This window comes from Nerophis lumbriciformis, linkage group LG24, assembly GCF_033978685.3.
Source record: "Nerophis lumbriciformis linkage group LG24, RoL_Nlum_v2.1, whole genome shotgun sequence".
NCBI classification, from domain to species: domain Eukaryota; kingdom Metazoa; phylum Chordata; class Actinopteri; order Syngnathiformes; family Syngnathidae; genus Nerophis; species Nerophis lumbriciformis.
Window position 1 is genome coordinate 49,151 of NC_084571.2, and position 22,185 is coordinate 71,335.

At 39.1% G+C, this 22,185-nt stretch overlaps 2 protein-coding genes across 5 annotated transcripts in view; both read right to left on the reverse strand.

Annotated features, from left to right (window-relative positions):
- The window catches only part of LOC133620072 (ATP-dependent RNA helicase DHX58-like), a 37,248-nt gene extending 22,650 nt beyond the window's left edge, over positions 1-14,598 (reverse strand). Inside the window, exons 1-5 of one of the 3 annotated variants that reach the window (XM_061981280.2) lie at positions 12,924-14,598; positions 11,696-11,843; positions 9,666-9,848; positions 881-1,085; positions 625-815 (exon numbers count right to left, since the gene is read on the reverse strand). In XM_061981280.2, the coding sequence (XP_061837264.1) occupies positions 625-815; positions 881-1,085; positions 9,666-9,848; positions 11,696-11,716 (600 nt within the window). In that variant the 5' untranslated portion in view covers positions 11,717-11,843; positions 12,924-14,598. Of the gene's footprint in view, positions 1-624; positions 816-880; positions 1,086-9,665; positions 9,854-11,695; positions 12,823-12,923 lie in introns of those variants that run through there. The other 2 variants (XM_061981282.2, XM_061981281.2) reach the window with 2 other exon arrangements.
- A 2,251-nt stretch (positions 14,599-16,849) lies between these two features.
- The window catches only part of kat2a (K(lysine) acetyltransferase 2A), a 29,699-nt gene continuing 24,363 nt past the window's right edge, over positions 16,850-22,185 (reverse strand). For both annotated transcript variants that reach the window (XM_061981279.1, XM_061981278.1), the window contains exons 15-17: positions 17,801-17,864; positions 17,611-17,695; positions 16,850-17,521 (exon numbers count right to left, since the gene is read on the reverse strand). In XM_061981279.1, coding sequence (XP_061837263.1) covers positions 17,328-17,521; positions 17,611-17,695; positions 17,801-17,864 — 343 coding nt within the window. In that variant the 3' untranslated portion in view covers positions 16,850-17,327. The remainder of the gene's footprint in view (positions 17,522-17,610; positions 17,696-17,800; positions 17,865-22,185) is intronic.

The window sequence follows — 22,185 nt, forward strand, 5'->3', positions numbered from 1 at the left end:
TGTTGTGTTTATGTTGTGTTACGGTGCGGATGTTCTCCCGAAATGTGTTTGTCATTCTTGTTTGGTGTGGGTTCACAGTGTGGCGCATATTTGTAACAGTGTTAAAGTTGTTTATACGCCCACCCTCGGTGTGACCTGTATGGCTGTTGACCGAGTATGCGTTGCATTCACTTGTGTGTGTGAAAAGCCGTAGATATTATGTGACTGGGCCGGCACGCAAAGGCAGTGCCTTTAAGGTTTATTGGTGCTCTGTACTTCTCCCTACGTCCGTGTACATAGCGGCGTTCTAAAAAGTGATCAATTTTACTTTTTGAAACCGATACCGATAATTTTCGATATTACATTTTAAAGCATTTATCGGCCGATAATATCGGCAGTTCGATATTATCAGACATCTCTCATTTTAATACTTGTTATTCATAATTAATAAATCAATTCTATTAAAAAATAAAAATATAATATATAAAAAATTAAAAATGTTCACTTTTTTTTGTAGATTTGTAATAGAGATATAGTGGCAAAATAAATTAAGCTGTATTTCAGAATATATCATTTTTGATAATCATTGTTTTATGAAGCAATATATAGAGTTAATAAGTGGTAGAGAGAAGAGGTGGTGGTGACCTTGAGTACATGCAGCACTGCTTTGTCCAGACTCTTTACCCCGGCCACGCCTGGCGACGCCGTGAGTCCAAGAATCTGAGGCAGCGTTTCTTCAGCGAGCGTCTTCTTGTGCAGGTAGTCCATCATGATCTGGTTGTAGACCATCTTCTTCTGGGTGTGGTGGCACTCGTCCACAATCAGCAGGGAGATCTCTGCAAGGCAGCCTGAACTTGAGTCGCCATGGCGGCGTGGACCTCACCAAGGTATTGTGACTCACCTGACAGCTCCACGCGCTTCTCCTCCTCCGTGCTGACCAGAGCGTTGTGTAAGAGCTGCGCCGTGCAAATCACCACGTCAGAGTCGCGCAGCACCTTGCCGAAGAAATCTTTCTCGATGCTTACGCCGCTCACCGCCACCACCTTGTAGGACGACGCCAGGGCGGGAGCGAACTCTTTGCTGTAGTGTTGGTCCACCAAGTGGATCTGTACAGGAACACCAGTGATTTTTGAAAATATAATGTACAAATAACTGTTTTACTATGTCACAGCAAGACCCTGTTGATTTTTACAATATAATTTACAAATAACTTTTACTATGTCACAGCAAGACCCTGTTGATTTTTAAGATATAATGCACAGCCAATTGTTTTGCTATGTCACATCAATGACACTATTGATTTTTACAATTTAATGTACAACTGGCTGTTTTACCATGTCACAACAAGGACACTATTGATTTTTACATTATAATGTACAGCTAACTGTTTTACTGTGTCATAGCAAGAACCCTGTTGATTTAAAAAAAATAATATAAAGTACAAACCCCGTTTCCATATGAGTTGGGAAATTGTGTTAGATGTAAATATAAACGGAATACAATGATTTGCAAATCCTTTTCAAGCCATATTCAGTTGAATGCACTACAAAGACAACATATTTGATGTGCAAACTCATAAACTTTTTTTTTTTTTGCAAATAATCATTAACTTTAGAATTTCATGGCTGCAACACGTGCCAAAGTAGTTGGGAAAGGGCATGTTCACCACTGTGTTACATGGCCTTTCCTTTTAACAACACTCAGTAAAGGTTTGGGAACTGAGGAGACACATTTTTGAAGCTTCTCAGGTGGAATTCTTTCTCATTCTTGCTTGATGTACAGCTTAAGTTGTTCAACAGTCCGGGGGTCTCCGCTATGGTATTTTAGGCTTCATAATGCGCCACACATTTTCAATGGGAGACAGGTCTGGACTACAGGCAGGCCAGTCTAGTACCCGCACTCTTTTACTATGAAGCCACGTTGATGTAACACGTGGCTTGGCATTGTCTTGCTGAAATAAGCAGGGGCGTCCATGGTAACGTTGCTTGGATGGCAACATATGTTGCTCCAAAACCTGTATGTACCTTTCAGCATTAATGGCGCCTTCACAGATGTGTAAGTTACCCATGTCTTGGCCACTAATACACCCCCATACCATCACACATGCTGGCTTTTCAGCTTTGCGCCTATAACAATCCGGATGGTTCTTTTCCTCTTTGGTCCGGAGGACACGACGTCCACAGTTTCCAAAAACAATTTGAAATGTAGACTCGTCAGACCACAGAACACTTTTCCACTTTGTATCAGTCCATCTTAGATGAGCTCAGGCCCAGCGAAGCCGACGGCGTTTCTGGGTGTTGTTGATAAACGGTTCTCGCCTTGCATAGGAGAGTTTTAACTTAACAACTGTACCGGTAGTTACTGACAGTGGGTTTCTGAAATGTTCCTGAGTTCCTGATGCAGTACAGCCTGAGGGATGGAAGGTCACGGGCTTAGCTGCTTACGTGCAGTGATTTCTCCAGATTCTCTGAATCCTTTGATGATATTACGGACCGTAGATGGTGAAATCCCTAAATTCCTTGCAATAGCTGCTTGAGGAAGGTTTTTCTTAAACTGTTCAACAATTTGCTCAAGCATTTGTTGACAAAGTGGTGACCCTCGCCCCATCCTTGTTTGTGAATGACTGAGCATTTCATGGAATCTACTTTTATACCCAATCATGGCACCCACCTGTTCCCAATTAGCCTGCACACCTGTGGGATGTTCCAAATAAGTGTTTGATGAGCATTCCTCAACTTTATCAGTATTTATTGCCACCTTTCCCAACTTCTTTGTCACGTGTTGCTGGCATCAAATTCTAAAGTTAATGATTAATTGCAAAAAAAATATTTTTTATCAGTTTGAACATCAAGTATGTTGTCTTTGTAGCATATTCAACTGAATATGGGTTGAAAAGGATTTGCAAATCATTGTATTCCGTTTTTATTTACATCTAACACAATTTCCCAACTCATATGGAAACGGGGTTTGTACAACGCGCTGTTTTACTATGTCACAGCAAGAACTACCCTGCGATGAGGTGGCGACTTGTCCAGGTTGTACCCCGCCTTCCGCCTGAATGCAGCTGAGATAGGCTCCAGCACCCCCCGCGACCCCAAAAGGGACAAGCGGTAGAAAATGGATGGATGGATGGATGGATGGATGGAAAGCAAGAACTAGAGATGTCCGATAATGGCTTTTTTGCCGATATTGTCCAACTCTTAATTACCGATACCGATATCAACCGATATTGATATATACAGTCGTGGAATTAACACATTATTATGCCTAATTTAGTTGTGATGCCCCGCTGGATGCATTAAACAATGTAACAAGGTTTTCCAAAATAAATCAACTCAAGTTATGGAAAAAAATGCCAACATGGCACTGCCATATTTATTATTGAAGTCACAAAGTGCATTATTTTTTTTTACATGCCTCAAAACAATAACAGTGCAATACTTTTTCATAACATGATCACTACTGCCTAGTTTCTCTTGTTATATTCTTATTTTACTGTTATATTTTTATTCTCGTTGTTGCTTTATATTTTTAGTCTTATTGTAATATTTTTCTATTCTGTTTCCATTTATACCCCCATTATTTACTTTTTACTTTTTAAATTCGATCCCAATTCTGTACACTGCTGCTGGAATTTTAATTTTCCTGAGGGGACTTTCCTGAAGGAATCAAAAAAGTACTATCTATACATCTATCCAAACAGCAGCTTGGAATTTGGGACATGCTCTCCCAGAGAGACTATGAGGAGGTTGAGGTGGGCGGGGTTGGGGTGGGTGGGGGTACGGGATAGCAGGGGGGTAGCGTCCCGGAAGAGTTAGTACTGCAAGGGATTCTGGGTTCTGTTGTGTTTATGTTGTGTTACGGTGCGGATGTTCTCCCGAAATGTGTTTGTTATTCTTGTTTGGTGTGGGTTCACAGTGTGGCGCATATTTGTAACAGTGTTAAAGTTGTTTATACGGCCACCCTCAGTGTGACCTGTATGGCTGTTGACCAAGTATGCCTTGCATTAATTCGTGATGAGAACAGCCGGTAGATATTATGTGACTCGGACGGCACGCACGCAAAGGAAATGCCTTTAAGGTTTATTGGCACTCTGTACCTCTTCCTACGTCCGTGTACACAGCGGCCTTTTAAAATGTCATACATTTTACTTTTAGAAACCGATACCGATAATTATGAAACCGATACCGATAATTTCCGATATTACATTTTAAGGCATTTATCGGCCGATAATATCGGCAGCCCAATATGATCGGACATCCCTAGCAAGAACACTATTGATTTTTCCCATATAATGTCCAACAAGGTGATTTTACTGTCTCAGCAAAGAACACTATTGATTTTTACAAACTATTGTACAACTAGCTGTTTCACCATGTCACAACAAGAACACTATTGATTTTTACATTATAATGTACAGCTAACTGTTTTACTGTGTTATAGCAAGAACACTATTGATTTTTCCCAACAAGCTGGTTTTACCATGTCTCAGCAAAGAACACTATTGATTTTTACAAACTATTGTACTACTAGCTGTTTTACCATGTCACAACAAGGACACTATTGATTTTTACACTATAATGTACAAGTAGCTGTTTTGTGTCACAGCACGAACACTATTGATTTTTAACAACTATTGTACAACTAGCTGTTTTACCATGTCACAACAAGGAGACTGTTGATTTTACATTATAATGTACAGCTAACTGTTTCACTGTGTCATAGCAAGAACCCTGTTGATTTTTTTAAATATGATGTACAACTAGCTGTTTTACTACGTCACAGCAAGAACACTGTTCATTTATCCCGTATGACTCACGTTTTTTCTTTGGATCCTTAAAAAAAAAAAGGCAGAGCCCTCCTGTTGTATACAGCAGTGTCTTTCAACCACAGTGCAGATACAGTCTGGTGTGTCGTGGGAGATGATCTCATTTCACCTATTTGGGTTAAAAATATTTTTTGCAAACCAGTAATTGTTGTTGAGTGTCGGTGCTGTCTAGAGCTCGGCAGAGTAACCGTGTAATACTCCTCCATATCAGTAGCTAATTGCTTTGTAGATGTGGGAAACAGCGGGAGGCAGTGTGCAGGTAAAAAGGTGTCTAATGCTTAAACCAAAAATAAACAAGAGGTGAGTGCCCCTAAGAAAAGTAATTGAAGCTTAGGGAAGACTATGCAGAACAAAACTAAAACTGAACTGGCTGCAAAGTAAACAAAAACAGAATGCTGGACGACAGCAAAGACTTACTGTGGAGCAAAGACGGCGTCCACAAAGTACATCCGAACATGACATAACAATCAACAATGTCCCCACAAAGAAGGATAAAAACAACTAAAATCTTCTTGATTGCTAAAACAAAGTAGATGCGGGAAATATGGCTCAAAGGAAGACATGAAACTGCTACAGGAAAATACCAAAAAAAAGAGAAAAAGCCATTAAAATAGGAGCGCAAAACTGCACACGGGAAAACAGCAATAAACTCCAAATAAGTCAGGGGGTGATGTGACAGGTGGTGACGGTACACCTACTTTGAGACAAGAGCTATATTGATGCATGCTTGGTTATGTTTTAAAGTCATATCCAACAATTGCGAGAACTGAGTTTTGTTTTTGAATGATGTCTGCTGGTGGTGTGCCTCTGGATCTTTTCAACGCAAAAAATGTGCCTTGGCTCAAAAAAGGTTGAAAAACACTGATATAGAGGATCTTGGACTCCTGTTTCTGATTTAATTCCTTAAAAACCAGTAGAGTGTTCTTAACAGTGGTGTCCAAACCTTTTGGCTCGGGGGCAAAAAAAAAATTGGCCGGGGGCCAAAAGCTTACTCCAGGTAAAGCACTCCTTCTCAAACAGATGGGTTAGGGTAGTGGTGTGACCTCAAGGAACATGCTTTTTGTGCCCTACCAGAATGAGGATGTATTCTGCACGTTTCTCTTACACTTAATACGAGACGCACCGGCCAACGAACCCCCCACACATGTTATACCGTCGGAAAGGGGCTATTTGCGCCGATAGTGGTACTTTAAATTGGGACCATTTCGTGTTACCATGGAAACGCTAATCACGAATAAACGGGGAAAAATGGGTCACTAGAATGGGTACGCACCTTTTATAATAGCTGATATTTCCAGCAGAACGCTCCAAAAAGGCAAAACTACCTCCTTTTTTTTTTTTTCAAGATGGCGCTGCTGTTGGCAGGAGCTCTGTGCTCTTGTGTCATCCTTTTGACTTTCCCTCTTGTTTTCATGTGTTATTATATATTAGGGGTGTAACGGTACACAAACATTTCGGTTCGGTACGTACCTCGGTTTAGAGGTCACGGTTCGGTTCATTTTCGGTACAGTAAATGATAAATAAATGATAAATGGGTTATACTTGTATAGCGCTTTTCTACCTTCAAGGTACTCAAAGCGCTTTGACACTACTTCCACATTCACACACACATTCACACACTGATGGCGGGAGCTGCCATGCAAGGCGCTAACCAGCAGCCATCAGGAGCAAGAAGTGTCTTGCCCAAGGACACAACGGACTTGACTAGGATGGTAGAAGGTGGGGATTGAACCCCAGTAACCAGCAACACTCCGATTGCTGGCACGGCCACTCTACCAACTTCGCCACGCCGTCCCTTAATAAAACAACAACATGTACATTTTTTGGTTATTTTTTTAACAAATTTGCAATATCTTCCACCAAAAATATTTTTCTTAGTGTAATATTTGATGTGAAGTAATGGGAACCTTGGATAGGTCAATAATTCATAATAACATTGATTTTGATTCAATATTATGTTTTGAGCAATGACAGTTTGAAAGAAAAAACAAAAACAGCTTTGTTTTATTAGTCAACATTGCAACTTTTTCTAAATTACATTTAACCTTTAAGCTTTTTTATTTCACTTTTGTTATGTTTTTGCTTATTTTAATTAGACTGACCATACGTCCTCTTTTGCGGAGCTGTCAGGGCGGAGTTTCTTATATGCCTCAAATGTCTGGCATTTTGAGTATTGTTTACACAACGAGCATTACGCTACTTAATATGTCCGTGTGGAAACTCGTTCGGTACACCTCTGCACCCAACCGAAACCCCCGTACCGAAACGGTTTGATACAAATACACGTACCGTTACACCCCTAATAAATATATACCGGTATATATTTCTTGGCCTTTTGGTTCGGGACCCTTTGGGACTTTGACAAGGTGTGGCACTTTCGTGACTTCTGCGGTGCTTTTTTGTGGACTTCTGGATCTGCCTCCCGGGAGCCTTTTGGCCATGGAGACCAGCTGCTGGGTTTCTGCCACACCAGAGTCCGTTAGAAGAGACTGGAGGAGATGCAGATGAAGAGACAGGGCTGCGGAGCTAGCGCTGAGCGCCGGAACGGACAGGTTTCACAATGTCTTGGCTGAATGAGCAGGTATCGGACACCTCAGTCTCCTTAGACAAGTGGTTCTTAACCTGGGTTTGATTGAACCCTAGGGGTTCGGTGAGTCAGGCTCAGGGGTTCGGCGGAGGTCAAGACACACCCGACACATCGTGTAAATAAAAACTTCTCCCTATCGCCGTATTACGGATACGGCAACAGCAGAAGTCAGACTGGTTTGCAGGTGTGTCATTTGTTGTGAGTTTATGCACTGTGTTGCTTTTGTTCTTTGAACAAGGTGATGTTCATACACGCTTCATTTTGTGCACCAATAAAACATAGTAACACTTTAGTATGGAGAACATATTCACCATTAATTAGTTGCTTATTAACATGCAAATTAGTAACATATTGGCTCTTAACTAGTCATTATTAAGTACTTATTAATGCCTTATTCGGCATGGCCTTATTATAACCCTAACCCTCTAACCCTGGCCCTAACCCTAACCCTAACCCGAACCCTAACCCTAACCCGAACCCTAACCAAATAACTCTAAATTATGTATTTGTTACTTAGAATATGTTCCCCTATTGTCCAAAAAACTGCAAATTAAGTCTTTGTTACTTAGAATATGTTCCCCATACTAAAGTGTTACCAAAAACATAATAACTTTGTCTTGAATTTGAAAAAAAAGGAGGGTTCGGTGAATGCGCATATGAAACTGGTGGGGTTTGGTACCTCCAACAAGGTTAAGAACTACTGATTTAGACGCATCCTCGCTCATCCATGCGGACTGGACACTGGCCGAGTTAGTGGGCGGCCGAGAGTGGAGTCGGCTTTGCTTTGTTGGGTCTGCTCCTGTCTCTGTTCATGCTCCCTCCACCCCAGCAGACGATGGCGTGGAACACCGCAGAGGCCACCACAGTGTATATGTTTCTTTTACTTTTCATTCATAGCTGCATGTAAAAGATGCTGGTTGCATCAGCTCTGCTCTTTTAATGTATTTAATGTCCTTTGTGTTCTTTAATGTTTGATGTTTCCCTCTTACACACATGTAAGAGGGATATGTGTGCTATGGCTATGAGTTGTTTTTTCCCTTGGCCTCAGTCTGGACCCCCTTTACAGCGGCCCAGGCTTAGAACTATTTTTTTTTTCTCATCCCCCCCATTGTTTACCTGTATCTCACCTTTTTTGTAAGGGGCGCCAGAAGTTGGCAGATCCGTCAGCGATCCTGTTCTGTCTCCCTGTAATATTTGATCCTGTTCTGTCTCCCTGTAATATTTGATCCTGTTCTGTCTCCCTGTAATGTTTGATCCTGTTCTGTCTCCCTGTAATGTTTGTCTGCTCTTGAATGGGATTGTGCTGAAATGTTTAATTTCCCCTCGGGGATTAATAAAGTATTTCTGATTCTGATTCTGTAGCTCAGCACTCTATGCGACACTTGTTAACTGTTAGCATGCTAGCATGTTACCATTAGCTTGCAAACATTTTTAGCTACTTTTGCTACTGTTTAGCCCAGAGTCATACAACTTGGTATGTGACACTTGTTAACTGTTAGCATGCAAACGATAGCATGCTAGTAAGCTAACTTAGGCTCGCTAACTTTTTCATCTATTTTTACACTTTTTTTTCTATTTCCGCAGCCATAGACCTTTGAGTCGTATAACTTGGTATATGAAACATGCTGACTGTTATCATGCTATCGTTAGCACACATGCTAAGTGTTAGCATTTTTATGTAAACATGTTACTGTTTTAGGCTAACTCTGTGGCTCTTTGTGTACAGTTACACCTGAAAACTCACGGATTCAGACACTCGGCACCATCTAATAAGTATAGCGGCTTCCGGCGAGGGCAGCACGGTGGAAAAGGGGTTAGTGCATCTGCCTCACAATACGAAGGTCCTGAGTAGTCTTGGGTTCAATCCCGGGCTCGGGATCTTTCTGTGTGGAGTTTGCATGTTCTCCCCGTGACTGCGTGGGTTCCCTCCGGGTACTCCGGCTTCCTCCCACCTCCAAAAACATGCACCTGGGGATAGGTTGATTGGCAACACTAAATTGGCCCTAGTGTGTGAATGTGAGTGTGAATGTTGTCTGTCTATCTGTGTTGGCCCGGCGATGAGGTGGCGACTTGTCCAGGGTGTACCCCGCCTTCCGCCCGATTGTAGCTGAGATAGGCTCCAGCGCCCCCTGCGACCACGAAGGGAATAAGCGGTAGAAAATGGATGGATGGATGGGCTTCCGGCGACCCCCGGCCAGAGGCCCATCAAAATTTCCGCGAGAATTTTCTAGTTGATATTATTACATTTGAAGTGTGGTGTTTTGTATTTACCATGTTTACCAGGACCACCACTTTCCCCTGCGGCCTCGTTTCCAGGTGCTTCTCGGCCACGTAGACGGCGGCACGCGTCTTCCCAGCTCCCGTCGGCAGCCAGATGATGGTGTTTTCTCCTCGCAGAGCCCTCTGGACCACCTCCTCCTGGTACGCGTACAGTCTACAGTCCGACATCCTGCACTGGACTATGATGAAATTAGCTTGTTTGCAAAATGTAACCATACGGAAGGTAGCATAAGCATGTTTTAAGTACAAAGTTGTATGACTCTGAGGTGTTTAAGTACAAATGTGGCTTAAAAAGTTGCTAGTATGTTAACATTAGGTTGATTGATTGATTGCAACTTGTATTAGTAGATTGCACAGTACAGTACATATTCTGTACAATTGACCACTAAATGGTAACACCCCAATAAGTTTTTCAACTTGTTTCAGTCGGGGTCCACGTTAATCAATTCATGGTATAAAAACACTTCATGAAAAACGCAGATCATGACACAAAAAACTCGTTCCACATCGGAATCGTGATTCTTCTTTGTTCCGATTCTAAATCAATTCACAATTTTCGAGTGAATCCATTTTCTTAAATACGTTTTTAGGTCTGCGCTTACTCACTGTGTGTTGCCATAAGTCCCAGAGGACGCAAAAGGTGCTGAAAAGGTAGGTTTTATTATAGTTTATATATCAAATACCGTATTTTTTGGACTATAAGTCACAGTTTTTTTCATAGTTTGGCCGGGGGTGCGACTTATACTCAGGAGTGACTTATGTGTGAAATCATTAACACATTAGCGTAAAATATCAAATAATATTATTTAGCTCACTCACGTAAGAGACTAGACGTATAAGATTTCATGGGATTTAGCGATTAGGAGTGACAGATTGTATAGCATGTTCTATATGTTATAGTTATTTGAATGACTCTTACCATAATATGTTACGTTAACATACCAGGCACGTTCTCACTTATTCAGGCTGTTGTTCACTATTCTTTATTTATTTTAAATTGCCTTTCAAATGTCTATTCTTGGTGTTGGATTTTATCAAATACATTTCCCCCAAAAAATGCGATTTATACTCCAGTGCGACTTATATATGTTTTTTCCTTCTTTATTATGCATTTTCGGCCGGTGCGACTTATACTCTGGAGCGACTTATACTCCGAAAAATACGGTAATCGGTTAGAATCTAGAGTCATGTTGAACCGAGAATCGACGTGGAGCCAAAACACTGCTAATGTTTTGGCTCCACGTCGATTCTCGGTTCAACATGACTCTTAGCATGCTAAGGCGTGTGAAAACTGAACATGCTTGCGTTTTTTTTTCAAATTTTCAATGCGTACACTTCAAAGTCATATAACTTGATACTTTACACACGCTAACTGTTAGTACACCACTTTTTTAAACTAATTTTGCATGCGTACACCTCAGAGTTATACACCACGGTTGATACATGCAGACAATTGTTAATCAGTATTTTTATTTATTTGCATGAGTTATTTTGCCAAAATAAAGCTGTGACATAACCGAATCAAAAGTCCTTCAAAAGGGTCAAAATAATAAGAAAAAGAATAACAACCAAAAGGGACAAGCGGTAGAAAATGGATGGATGGACATAACGTGTGATTTTTTTATTATATGACCGAATTTGGAGTAATTGAAGGTAATTTACGCCCTGCAATTACTTGTATGTCCTGTTTGGCTTTGAAGGTAGTTAAAAATCGAACGTTTCTATGTGGAGTCTTCTAAATGTCTATTTGTCATCCTGTAGTTTCGGTCATAGATTGTGAAAAGCGGTAGATGATCAGTGATGTCTGTTATGTTATGTTATGTAACGAAATTTCGTTCTTATCTGTGCTGTAAAGTTCAAATTTGAATAATACAATAAAAAGGAAGTCTAAGTCTAAGTTATTAGCACAGTACAGCGTCCGGCTTACAAGTTACAATGGATTCAAAAAGATGCAAACAAGTTATTAGACAACATGTGGCCAAAACTAAGTTAGGATTGTTTTAAAGACTGAGAAGACTTACCAGAAAGACGAGAGCGAGCATGTGTGAGTGGATTGTCTTTCGGCACACGTAGCTATCAGCTGTTAGGCTGGTAAGTGGAAAACGAAACTTAAAAGCTTTTTCGATGAGTCACACTGAGTGGGCGGTGGGAAGAAAAGAGAGGGGAGGCCTGCAGGAACAACACAATGAGACGTCTGAGCAGGGACATATACTTTTGTTACTAGAACATTCACTGGTAATAACAAAGGTATTACATTCATTGGCAATAACACACACATTGTTGCAATGTACGCATGCACTGCCAAAGACAGAAATATTTAGGTAATACATGTGTAAAGACAATGAATGTTTTAATGAACTGCTCTGTCCATGATCCCACTACCAACCCCTCAAAATGAAACTAAACATATTAGGACTGCAACCATTAATCGATTCAATTAGAAAAAAAGCATTGATTTATGTTCTGTTGCGACAATTAATCATGTGTGTGTAACTAATACAAATTTATAAAATCTGGATAGCATAAAAAAAAGGTAAAGCAAGTTGGAATAGAAAGTGAAAGATGGTTAAAAAAAAAGGTAAAAAGAAGGTAATAGAAGTATATTTAAGGTAAAAGAAGGTGAAACAGGGTAAAAGTAGGTTATTGGAAGGTAAAACTAAGGTAAATAAAAAGTAGATAAAAGGTCAAATGAGTTGAATAGAATGTAAATAGAAGGTCATGGTAGTAAATAAAACCTGTCAGGTCGCTCCAAAATTCATCAGTATAGTCCGATTGATGCATGACAACATGACAGCTACAGTACTTGAGAATGGCCATGATTCTGCTCCTTTTGAAGTGAAAACCGGAGTAAAACAGGGATGTTTGAAAGCCCCGACACTGTTCTCCGTCTTTATCTCTGTTGTGATCCACATTGCATATTCACGAATACCAGCTGAGCTATTTCAAATTGCATTTCGGCTAGATAGAAAACTGTTCAACCTGAGAAAGCTGCGAGCCAGAACAAAAGTTTCAAAGTCCACAGTGGTAGAATTTCAATATGCCGATGATAATGCAATAGCAGCCCAGAGTGCAGAAGATTTGCAAGTAATACTGGATGCATTTAACTATGCATACACACAACTCGGACTTAAAATAAATGCAAAGAAAACACAAGAACTCTACCAACCATCGCCTAAGGACATCATCCTGCAACCACCAGCAATAAAGATAGAAGAAGTGGCTCTTGAAAATGTAGAAAGCTTCACATACCTTGGTAGTATAATGTCTTCAAATGCTAACATTGACGCAGAAGTCAATCACAGAATCAGGCAAGCTGCTGCAGCCTTTGGAAAGCTTAAGACTCGAGTGTTCCAAAATCATGACATCAGGCTAGATACAAAAATCAAAGTGTTCAGAGCAATTGTTATAACAACTTTGCTATATGGTTCAGAGGCATTGGACAGCATATCAAAGACATATCACAGCACTTGAAAGGTTTCAACAGCGATGTCTACACCAGATGATGAATATTAAGTGGCAAGATATGAGAACAAACATCAGTGTACTTGAACAGGCCATGCTTTCCAGTGTAGAGAGTACAATTGTTAAATACCGACTATGATGGACAGGGCATGTCGTACGGATGAATGACGACAGACTGCTAAAACAGATGTTGTACTGTCAGCTAAATGAAGGTAAAAGGAATGTTGGTGGCCAGAGAAATGATTGCTTAAAGAAGACTTTGAAACAATGTGAAATAAATACTACATACTGGGAAGACCTAGCAAAAGACAGAATAACATAGAGAACTGCAGTCAGTGAAGGCGTGACAAAGTATGAGAAAAGAACATCTATGATACTTGAAAAAAGGAGGAGGAGACTGGAAAAAGAGTCATGCCAAAATGTATATTACCACCTGGTCTGATCTGTCCCATATGCGGCAGAAGCTTCAAAGCTCGTATTGGCATGTACAGTCACTACAGAGCACATCATTCTTAGGGACCATGGACCCCTATCTTCTAACAGAAGAGGAGCCAGCAAGCAAGCAAGCAGTAAATAAAAGGTAAAAGAAGGAATTTAGATGGAAAAGAGGATAAAAAAAAAGGTAAAAGTAGCAAATATAAGGTAAAATAAGTTCAATGAAAGGTAAAATAGTGTAAATAAAAGGCAAACAAAGGTAAATAGGATTGTAGCTGAGATAAGCTCCAGCGCCCCCCGCAACCCCAAAGGGAATAAGCGGTAGAAAATGGATGGATGGATGGTAAATAAAAGGTCAAGTAAGGTAAATACAAGTTAAAAGAAGGTGGGGGGGAAAAGTAATTGGAAGGGACAAGAAGGTACTGTAAAATAAAGTAAATAGAAGGTAAAGAAAAAATAAGGTATATCGAAGGTAAATAAAAGGTCATATAAGTTTAAATAGAATGTAAATAAAAGGTACAATGAGTTAAACAAAAGGTACAATAAGTTAAATAATAGGTACATTTAATGAATACAAGATAAAACAAGGTAAATAAAAGGTAAATAGAAGATAAATATTAGGTAGATAAAAGGTCAAATAAATAATATAGAAAGTAAATTAAGCAAATAAAAGGTCTAATAAAATGAAAATATGTAAATAGAAGGTAAAATAAGGTAAATAAAAGGCAAAAGAAGAAACATAGAGGGTAAAAGTAGAAAAAAAGGTAAATGAGATTAATAAAATATAAAAGAGGGCAAATAGAACATAACAGATAAATAAATAAAAGGTAAAAGGCAAAAAGAAGGTAAAAGATCAATAAAAGGTCAATAGAAGGTTAAAGAATAATAATAATAACAACTGGGATTTATATAGCGCTTTTCTAAGTACCCAAAGTCACTTTACATGTAGAACCCATCATTCATTCACACCTGGTGGTGGTAAGCTACTTTCATAGCCACAGCTGCCCTGGGGTAGACTGACGGAAGCCTGGCTGCAATTTGCGCCAACGGCCCCTCCGACCACCACCTATCATTCATCATTCAATTCACCGGTGTGAGTGGCACCGGGGGCAAAGGGTGAAGTGTCCCGCCCAAGGACACAACGGCAGCGATTTGTGGATGGTAAGAGGCGGGGAGCGAACCTGCAACCCTCAGGTTTCTGGCACGGTTGCTCTACCCACTACGCCATATAGAAGGTCAAATAACTTAAAAAGAAGGTACATAAAAGGTCAAAAGAAGGTATTTAAAGGTAAAAGGAATAGAGAATGTAAAATACGGTCCGAGAAGGTAAAATAAGGTAAATAAATGGTAAAAGAAGTTAAATAGAATGTAAAATAATGTAACAAATAATAATTTAAAAAGGTAAAATAAAGGAATATAGAAGCAAGGTAAACAACGGTGAAAGAAAGTAATGAAGGTGATAGCAAGTACAAAAATATTTATTTCAACTGATCTCCTTAAACCATTTAGGCTCGAGAGTAAATTGTATCTCATTATTTGAATCATCGAACAAACTAATTAATAGAGTCCTTGATTATCAAAATAATCCATAGCTGCAGCCCTAAAATATATTCAGAAACCATTTTAAATCCATCCCACTGCAGGTGCAGTAAAATAAAAGAGATTGTGCTCCTCTCCGGATGAGGACAGTGAAACTTATTAGTGCACACTTACTTGGAAATAAGGTTCAGTTATGCTGGAAGGGAAAAAAGCTGAACAGGTTTACCAGTAAAACAAAAGTGAAAATTAAACAGCTTTGACTGGCGACTTGTCCAGGGTGTAGCCCGCCTACCTCCCAAATGCAGCTGATATAGGCTCCAGCACCCCCCGCAACCTTGAAAGGGACAAGCGGTAGAAAATGGATGGATGGATGGACTAGATAAAATGCTGTACGAACATTTGAAATCCTAAAACTTGATTTTTGTTTTTTTAAATGTCCAATTTTCAAAGGAGAGTAAACAACTTTCACGATGGCTGCCTTCCACAGTTAACAAAGTCATATTTTACATATGCAAGTCTATATATGTATGTATTTATATAAATAGTATACATTTTTTTTACCGTTTACTATTTATTGACTAGAGTTGTGCATTTCATATTCCTTTCTGCACAGATACTATGGGAACAAATATTTGCAGGTGTGATGTTTTAACCCAGCAGATGGTGCCATTGTGATACACTAAAAGCGTCAAAACAGCAGGTGAGTGCGCCATGCACTCACTGATCCGGCTCACAACTAATGTGAACTTTGTTTTCCAAACACTCCACTTGTAGAATGTTTTCCCATATTCACTTTGTGTGAAATTATGTTTTATGGGAATATTAACAGACACTAGCATTACCATCTTTTGACAAGTTAGTCCAAAAAGTTGTTTTTATCCTGACAACACGCCTACACATTGAGTTGTTTAGCCCAAAAAGACCAAACCTTTATTTTCATTTACAGTACTACAGTGACAGTAACTGGCGTGTGAACCGTGAAAGCTACTACAGAAAGCTACTTGTTCATGATTTCAAGTAGAAAACAAAACATGGCAAGTTTTGTCCATCTCAACGTACACACACACACACACACACACACACACACACACACACACACACACACACACACACACACACACACACACACACACACACACACACACACACACACACATTCTTGTATTTGTAACCTTCGAAAAATACCTACCTCTTTAGGACAAACCTTTGTAGATATATAAAGATTTGTATTTACAACATTAATAATATATACATACTATGCAAATATAAAAAAGGTAAGCTTTTAATTTATATTTTTTGAATTTTTTGTTTGTAATGGGTTTCCAATCTTCATTATTTCAAGTTATTACAGTATGTCTCTTTATACATATTTATTGTATTTTTTTTATACATTTTGGCCAAAGGGGGCGCATTTCAATTTCTTACACACACTTATTACATATGTTGACCAGAGGGGGAGCACTTTTAAAACCGACACACAGTCAATTTGAAAAATCCCTCCTTTTTGGGACCACCCTAATTTTGATCGATTTCACCATGAGACATTCTCTATTAGATGCAATGGTTTTCCGTATTGGGACCATGATAAGGACGGTACTTTTCTTTGTTGATGTCTCAAGAAGGGTAGAAGTACAAGAACACACACACACACACACACACACACACACACACACACACACACACACCGTAGACCACATTTGAGGCCTAAAAAGCATTAATGGTATTGCCACGGAGTTCACTGGAATATAATAAAACATGATTTACTATTTTTATGCAGGTATTTAAAGGCCGCAAATCGGGGGTATTCTCGCGTAGCAAACATATTTCAAGCACTGTTTCGGCAAAACTTTTGAAGCCAGACGCACAACGATTTGTCTCCAGGCGGACGTCGGGAAAAACATTTGTCGTAACCAATGTGGAGATGAAAACTACAAATCTGAACGTTTGACAAGAAGCGTTGTGTTGTGACAGTGATGCACGATTGTAACATTTAGGCAATCAGACCCGATTAATCCACCGAGCACAGCCTTGTTGTGCTGTCGTTCTCTCGATCGCTTCAAGTGTGTCAGTAACTGAAGGCAACGTGGCTTTTAAATCCCCGAGGTCCAGTTTTTGGTGACTTTACATGAGAATCCGAAGCACCACGTAAAGCGGAATGTTATAAATAAAACGCATGTGTGACTTTGGTACGCAGACTTTTCACCCGCTATGTCTTGTTCATTTCTCTATCAAGCCTCCGTCTTTCAACTTGAAGTAGAAGAACTTCTCCAGGGTGTTGGCACACTTGCAGTACTCGCTGTCGGGGGGGTTGTACTCGCGACAGTTGGTGATGATTCGCTGCAGGTCGGCGATGAAGAGCTTCTTGGTCACGTAGTAGCGGTTCTTCAGCCGCTCCGTCATGGTCTTCAAGTCTGCGGGCGAGATGGGGTGAGCAACAGGCGCTCTGTGGGTAATTCTGGGCAAAGAGACAAAACAGACGAGCGCGCCGACGGCGACTGACCGATGGGGAAGCGGATGACCTCGTAGTAATCCGGAGCTTCGGATTTCTTCACGGGTTCCATGAATGGCCAAGCATCCGGGTGAGTCTGTTCAAAAGAGATGAGATCACGTAAACATGTTACACGCACAAGGCTTATAAAAATGGACTGTGGTGCAATTCTAGCACCAACACTTTTTAACTGTTTGCTTACCTTAATCTGGGCCAGCAGGTTCTTCAGCATGTTGTACAGCATGTCAGGGTCCTTCACCTCTTTCCTATGTAACATTTCATCAAAAACACACACATCTAAGCAAGAAAAACAAATATTTGTAAGCAGATTTGAGACTCTTATGCACTCCTTTTCCTTTATTGTAATGTTGATTGTTTTTTTGGTTTGATTTTAAGGAATGAAAAAAGGAAGCTATTTTTTTCCCAAATAAAGCCTTTAAAAATTGTTTGTACAAGCATTTAGTTAATTATAATTTTCATATTTATTTATGTATTTATTAATGCAATTCACTGTAATTGTTCATTTCCTAAAACACAGGCAATGTTACAAGACAAAATATTTTATAGTTTTGTGAAACCATTGCAATAAAGTAATAAATTAAAAAAAAGACAACCAAAAAAAGCCTTTAAATACAAATTTCGAGGGGTGGAAAAAGAACATTTTCCCAATTTAGGGTCGCACCATGTGCGTAACACAATGTGACTAGAATTTGGAAGTAACCAGACAAATTCTCTTGGAAAAGGTCAAAATGGGTCGCTTCAAACCAAAATGGCAGATTTCTGGGCAAGGATTCTTGAGACTTTTTTGTGGATCTACTCATAAATGCCTCAAAATGTCATGTTACAAAGTGAAACTGGATACACAAAAAAACATCAAAGGAATGCAGCTGAGAACATTTTTTGTGGCATGTCTGCCAATTTAGGTGTTTTTTTAAAATGTTTTTTTGTTTTAAAGAAAAACCCTCAAAAAGGCTTAAAAATACCTAAAACTACTAAACAAAACCAGACTTAGACAACATATTTTATAGTTTTGTGAAACCATTGCAATAAAGTAATAAAATAAAAAAAGACAACCAAAAAAAAGCCTTTAAATACAAATTTCAAGGGGTGGAAAAAGAACATTTTCCCAATTTAGGGTCGCACATGTGCGTAACACAACGTGACTAGAATTCGGAAGTAACCAGACAAATTCTCTTGGAAAAAGTTAAAAATGGGTCGCTTCAAACCAAAATGGCAGATTACTGGGCAAGGATTCTTGAGACTTTTTTGTGGATCTACTCATAAATGCCTCAAAATGTCATGTTACAAAGTGAAACTGGATTCACAAAAAAACATCAAAGGAATGCAGCTGAGAACATTTTTGTGGCATGTCTGCCAATTTAGGTGGGTTTTTTTTTATGTTATTTTTTTTAAAGAACCACCCTCAAAAAGGCTTAAAAATACCAAAAACTACTAAACAAAACCAGACTTAGCACTGCTTGCCCGATTTACTGGTTACTCTTATATTATATAAAGTGGATTCCTTTTCTCAAGCTTTTGTCGCACCCACTTGTTGTTAATTATACATCCAAGCACACAAACCAAAATACAATCCTGCTCGTAATAGCATTTATCCCATACATTAAATCATGTAATGTAATGGGGTTAATAACATAAATACATTTGGTAATGTGGAAGATTTGGTTTGCCCCGTCTTATAAACACAATATAATAGGACTAGGGATGATACTCGAAACCGATTTTCCCAGTTGTTCGATAAGAAAAGAACCGAGTCCTCGGACTCGAATCCCTTTTTGAGAACCGGTAACCGTTATCGAGACCACTTTAGTAAAGAAAAAGAGTTGGTTCTTTATTCGAATTCCTGGGAACGAATCCTGTCCTGACCAGAAATGCCCCGTGGGACATCACAAGAAATGACGTCACGTAGCGCAGTCATTAGGAGCAGATAGGGAAAGCAGGAAAAACAATGGACCGGAAAAAGCGCTCCAAGGTGTAATAAAGTTCAAAACAAAAGGTATAATCCAATGAATAACTTTACTGAGAGATTTGAGCAGGGTACAAACACATGAGTCAATATTTATTTATTTTATTTTTTAAGGGGCTAACAGTCAATATTTATTTATTTATTAGATTATATTTTTTTCTTATATAATAAAAGTGAGCTTTTGTTAAACCAAATATTGTGTGTTTTTTTCCATATACAACAACCTATCTGGACTCGATAAGAGAATCGATAAGGAATCGGTTCGATAAGAGGATTCGATAATAGGCTCGAACTCGATAATTTCTTATCAAACATCATCCCTAAATGGGACTGTCTATGACTGTAGCTTTTTGTTACACCTATGTACAGTAGATGGCATCGTAACGCTGCTTCTTAACACTTGTCACATACACCTTTTCCTGGTCTTTTGGAGACACAGACGAAAGCATATATTAATCTTCTCAACAAGCAACGGGTCCTGCTGTGCCCACCCCGCCATTCAAACACTCACTCACTCAGTTTGCTTGCGACTTAAAAAACCCCCCCCAAAAAAACATTAAAAGACAGAGAAGAAATTAATGTGTATTTTTGAATGTATTTGTTTAGCTGTTCATATTTTTTGCTTACGATTAGTCTCTCACGTCCGTAAAAATGTCATGGCCAATTATGTAAATCAAACAGTGTCATTTACCCCACCCCACCGCCACATATAGATTGCAGTCCTATGGGATACTGAATAATACAGGGGTGGGCTGAGCAATTGCTGTGATGCACATGACGTCAAGTAAAGCTTATTAAATATGCGTGGTGGTCAAGCTAATGTCTGTTCTTAATGGGTACTAGGTGCCATTTAGCCTTTCTCGAAGAAAAATAACACTAAACTCACGTTGTTTTTGGCTGTACAAACCGTTCGAATAGCAAAAAGGATAAACGCTTCTTTATAGAGGTAATTAAAAAGAGCGGAAAAGCAGCTCGCGAACGTAGCACTCCAGTCCAAGGGAGCAGAGTCAGAGAACGCAGACATTTGCAGTGACTACTTTGTAAAAGGTTTTTTTGATATATTTTTTTAAATACTTTATTCGTTTAGTATTTGCCATTAAGGTATTATCTTGATAGGGGGCGGTATAGCGTAGTGGGTAGAGCGGCCGTGTCAGAAACCTGAGGGTTGCAGGTTCACTCCCCGCCTCTAGACATCAAAATCGCTGCCGTTGTGTTCTTGGGCAGGACACTTCACCCTTGCCCCCGGTGCCGCTCACACTGGCGAATGAATGATAGGTGGTGGTCGGAGGGGCCGTAGGCGCAAACTGGCAGCCTCGCTTCCGTCAGTCTACCCCAGGGCAGCTGTGGCTACAAATGTAGCTTACCACCACCAGGTGTGAATGAAGCACTCTCTGTGAGTGCTTTGAGTATCTAATAATAGAAAAGCGTTATATAAAATCTAATCCATTATTATTATTATTATTGATGATATTGTTTTATTTTATTTTATCTTAAACAGAAACCACAAAGTCAGGGTCAATGATACTTTGTCAGGAAAAGTACTTCTACATCTCCCGTTTTGTTTATTTTGTACACTAATGTGACAGAGTACATATTACAACAGGACAAAAATCAAATATGGTGATGAATAATTAATTATATATAGTTTGTCAAACGGATATTATGCAATCACAAGTGTCACACTGCAAAAACTGAAATCTAAGTAAGATTAAATATCTCAAATAAGGGTGATATTTGCTTATTTTCTGACTGATAAGATAATTCTTCTCACTAAGCAGATTTTATGTTAGAGTGTTTTACTTGTTTTAAGGGTTTTGGTCCTAAATGATCTCAGTAAGATATTACAGCTTGTTGCTGAGATTTGATGACCTATATTGAGTAAAACATGCTTGAAACTAGAATATCAAGTGTTGCAAAGCTGTGTCATCAACACTCACAAGTATAAAACTACTTTTTTAAAGTAATCATTTCTTATTTCAAGCATGTAAAAAAAAAAATCATGACTTTGACACAATTGTGTCTTATATTTAAAACAGATGACAGCCAAATGAACTTTGCTGTTATATTTTCAATGAAACAATAGAAAATACATACTCATATAGTAGTGCAGTTGTTATTAGTGAGAATATACTTATTTTAAGGTATTTTTGGGTTCATTGAGGTTAGCTAATTTTACTTGTTTTGGAAAGTCTTCACAAGCCACATTTTCTTGTTCTATTGGCAAATAATTTTGCTTAGTTCAAATAAAATATCCCTGATTTTTTTATTTTTGTTTCTTGCTTTTGAAAACTGACTTTTTGCAGTGCAGCTGTCGGGTGCTAGTAGTCGCAGTTTGTTTACATGGACGCTTCCTCGCAAGACGCAAAGTTAAATCCTGAAATGACAAGTAACCCCAGTAAAAATTATGTGTATTTATTCGGGAGACTCTTGATATAAGTTGTTGGCCTTCATGCTTTTCCAAGTTTTCATTTGTTTTGTCGTAAAGAATGACGTCTGGAGCACAATAGTTTGATATGTGTGGGATCTCCACTGACGGATAATCCTTGATATTACTTGCCAAAAATTTTTTTTGTTAAATTATAAGGATCTATTCCATTACATAG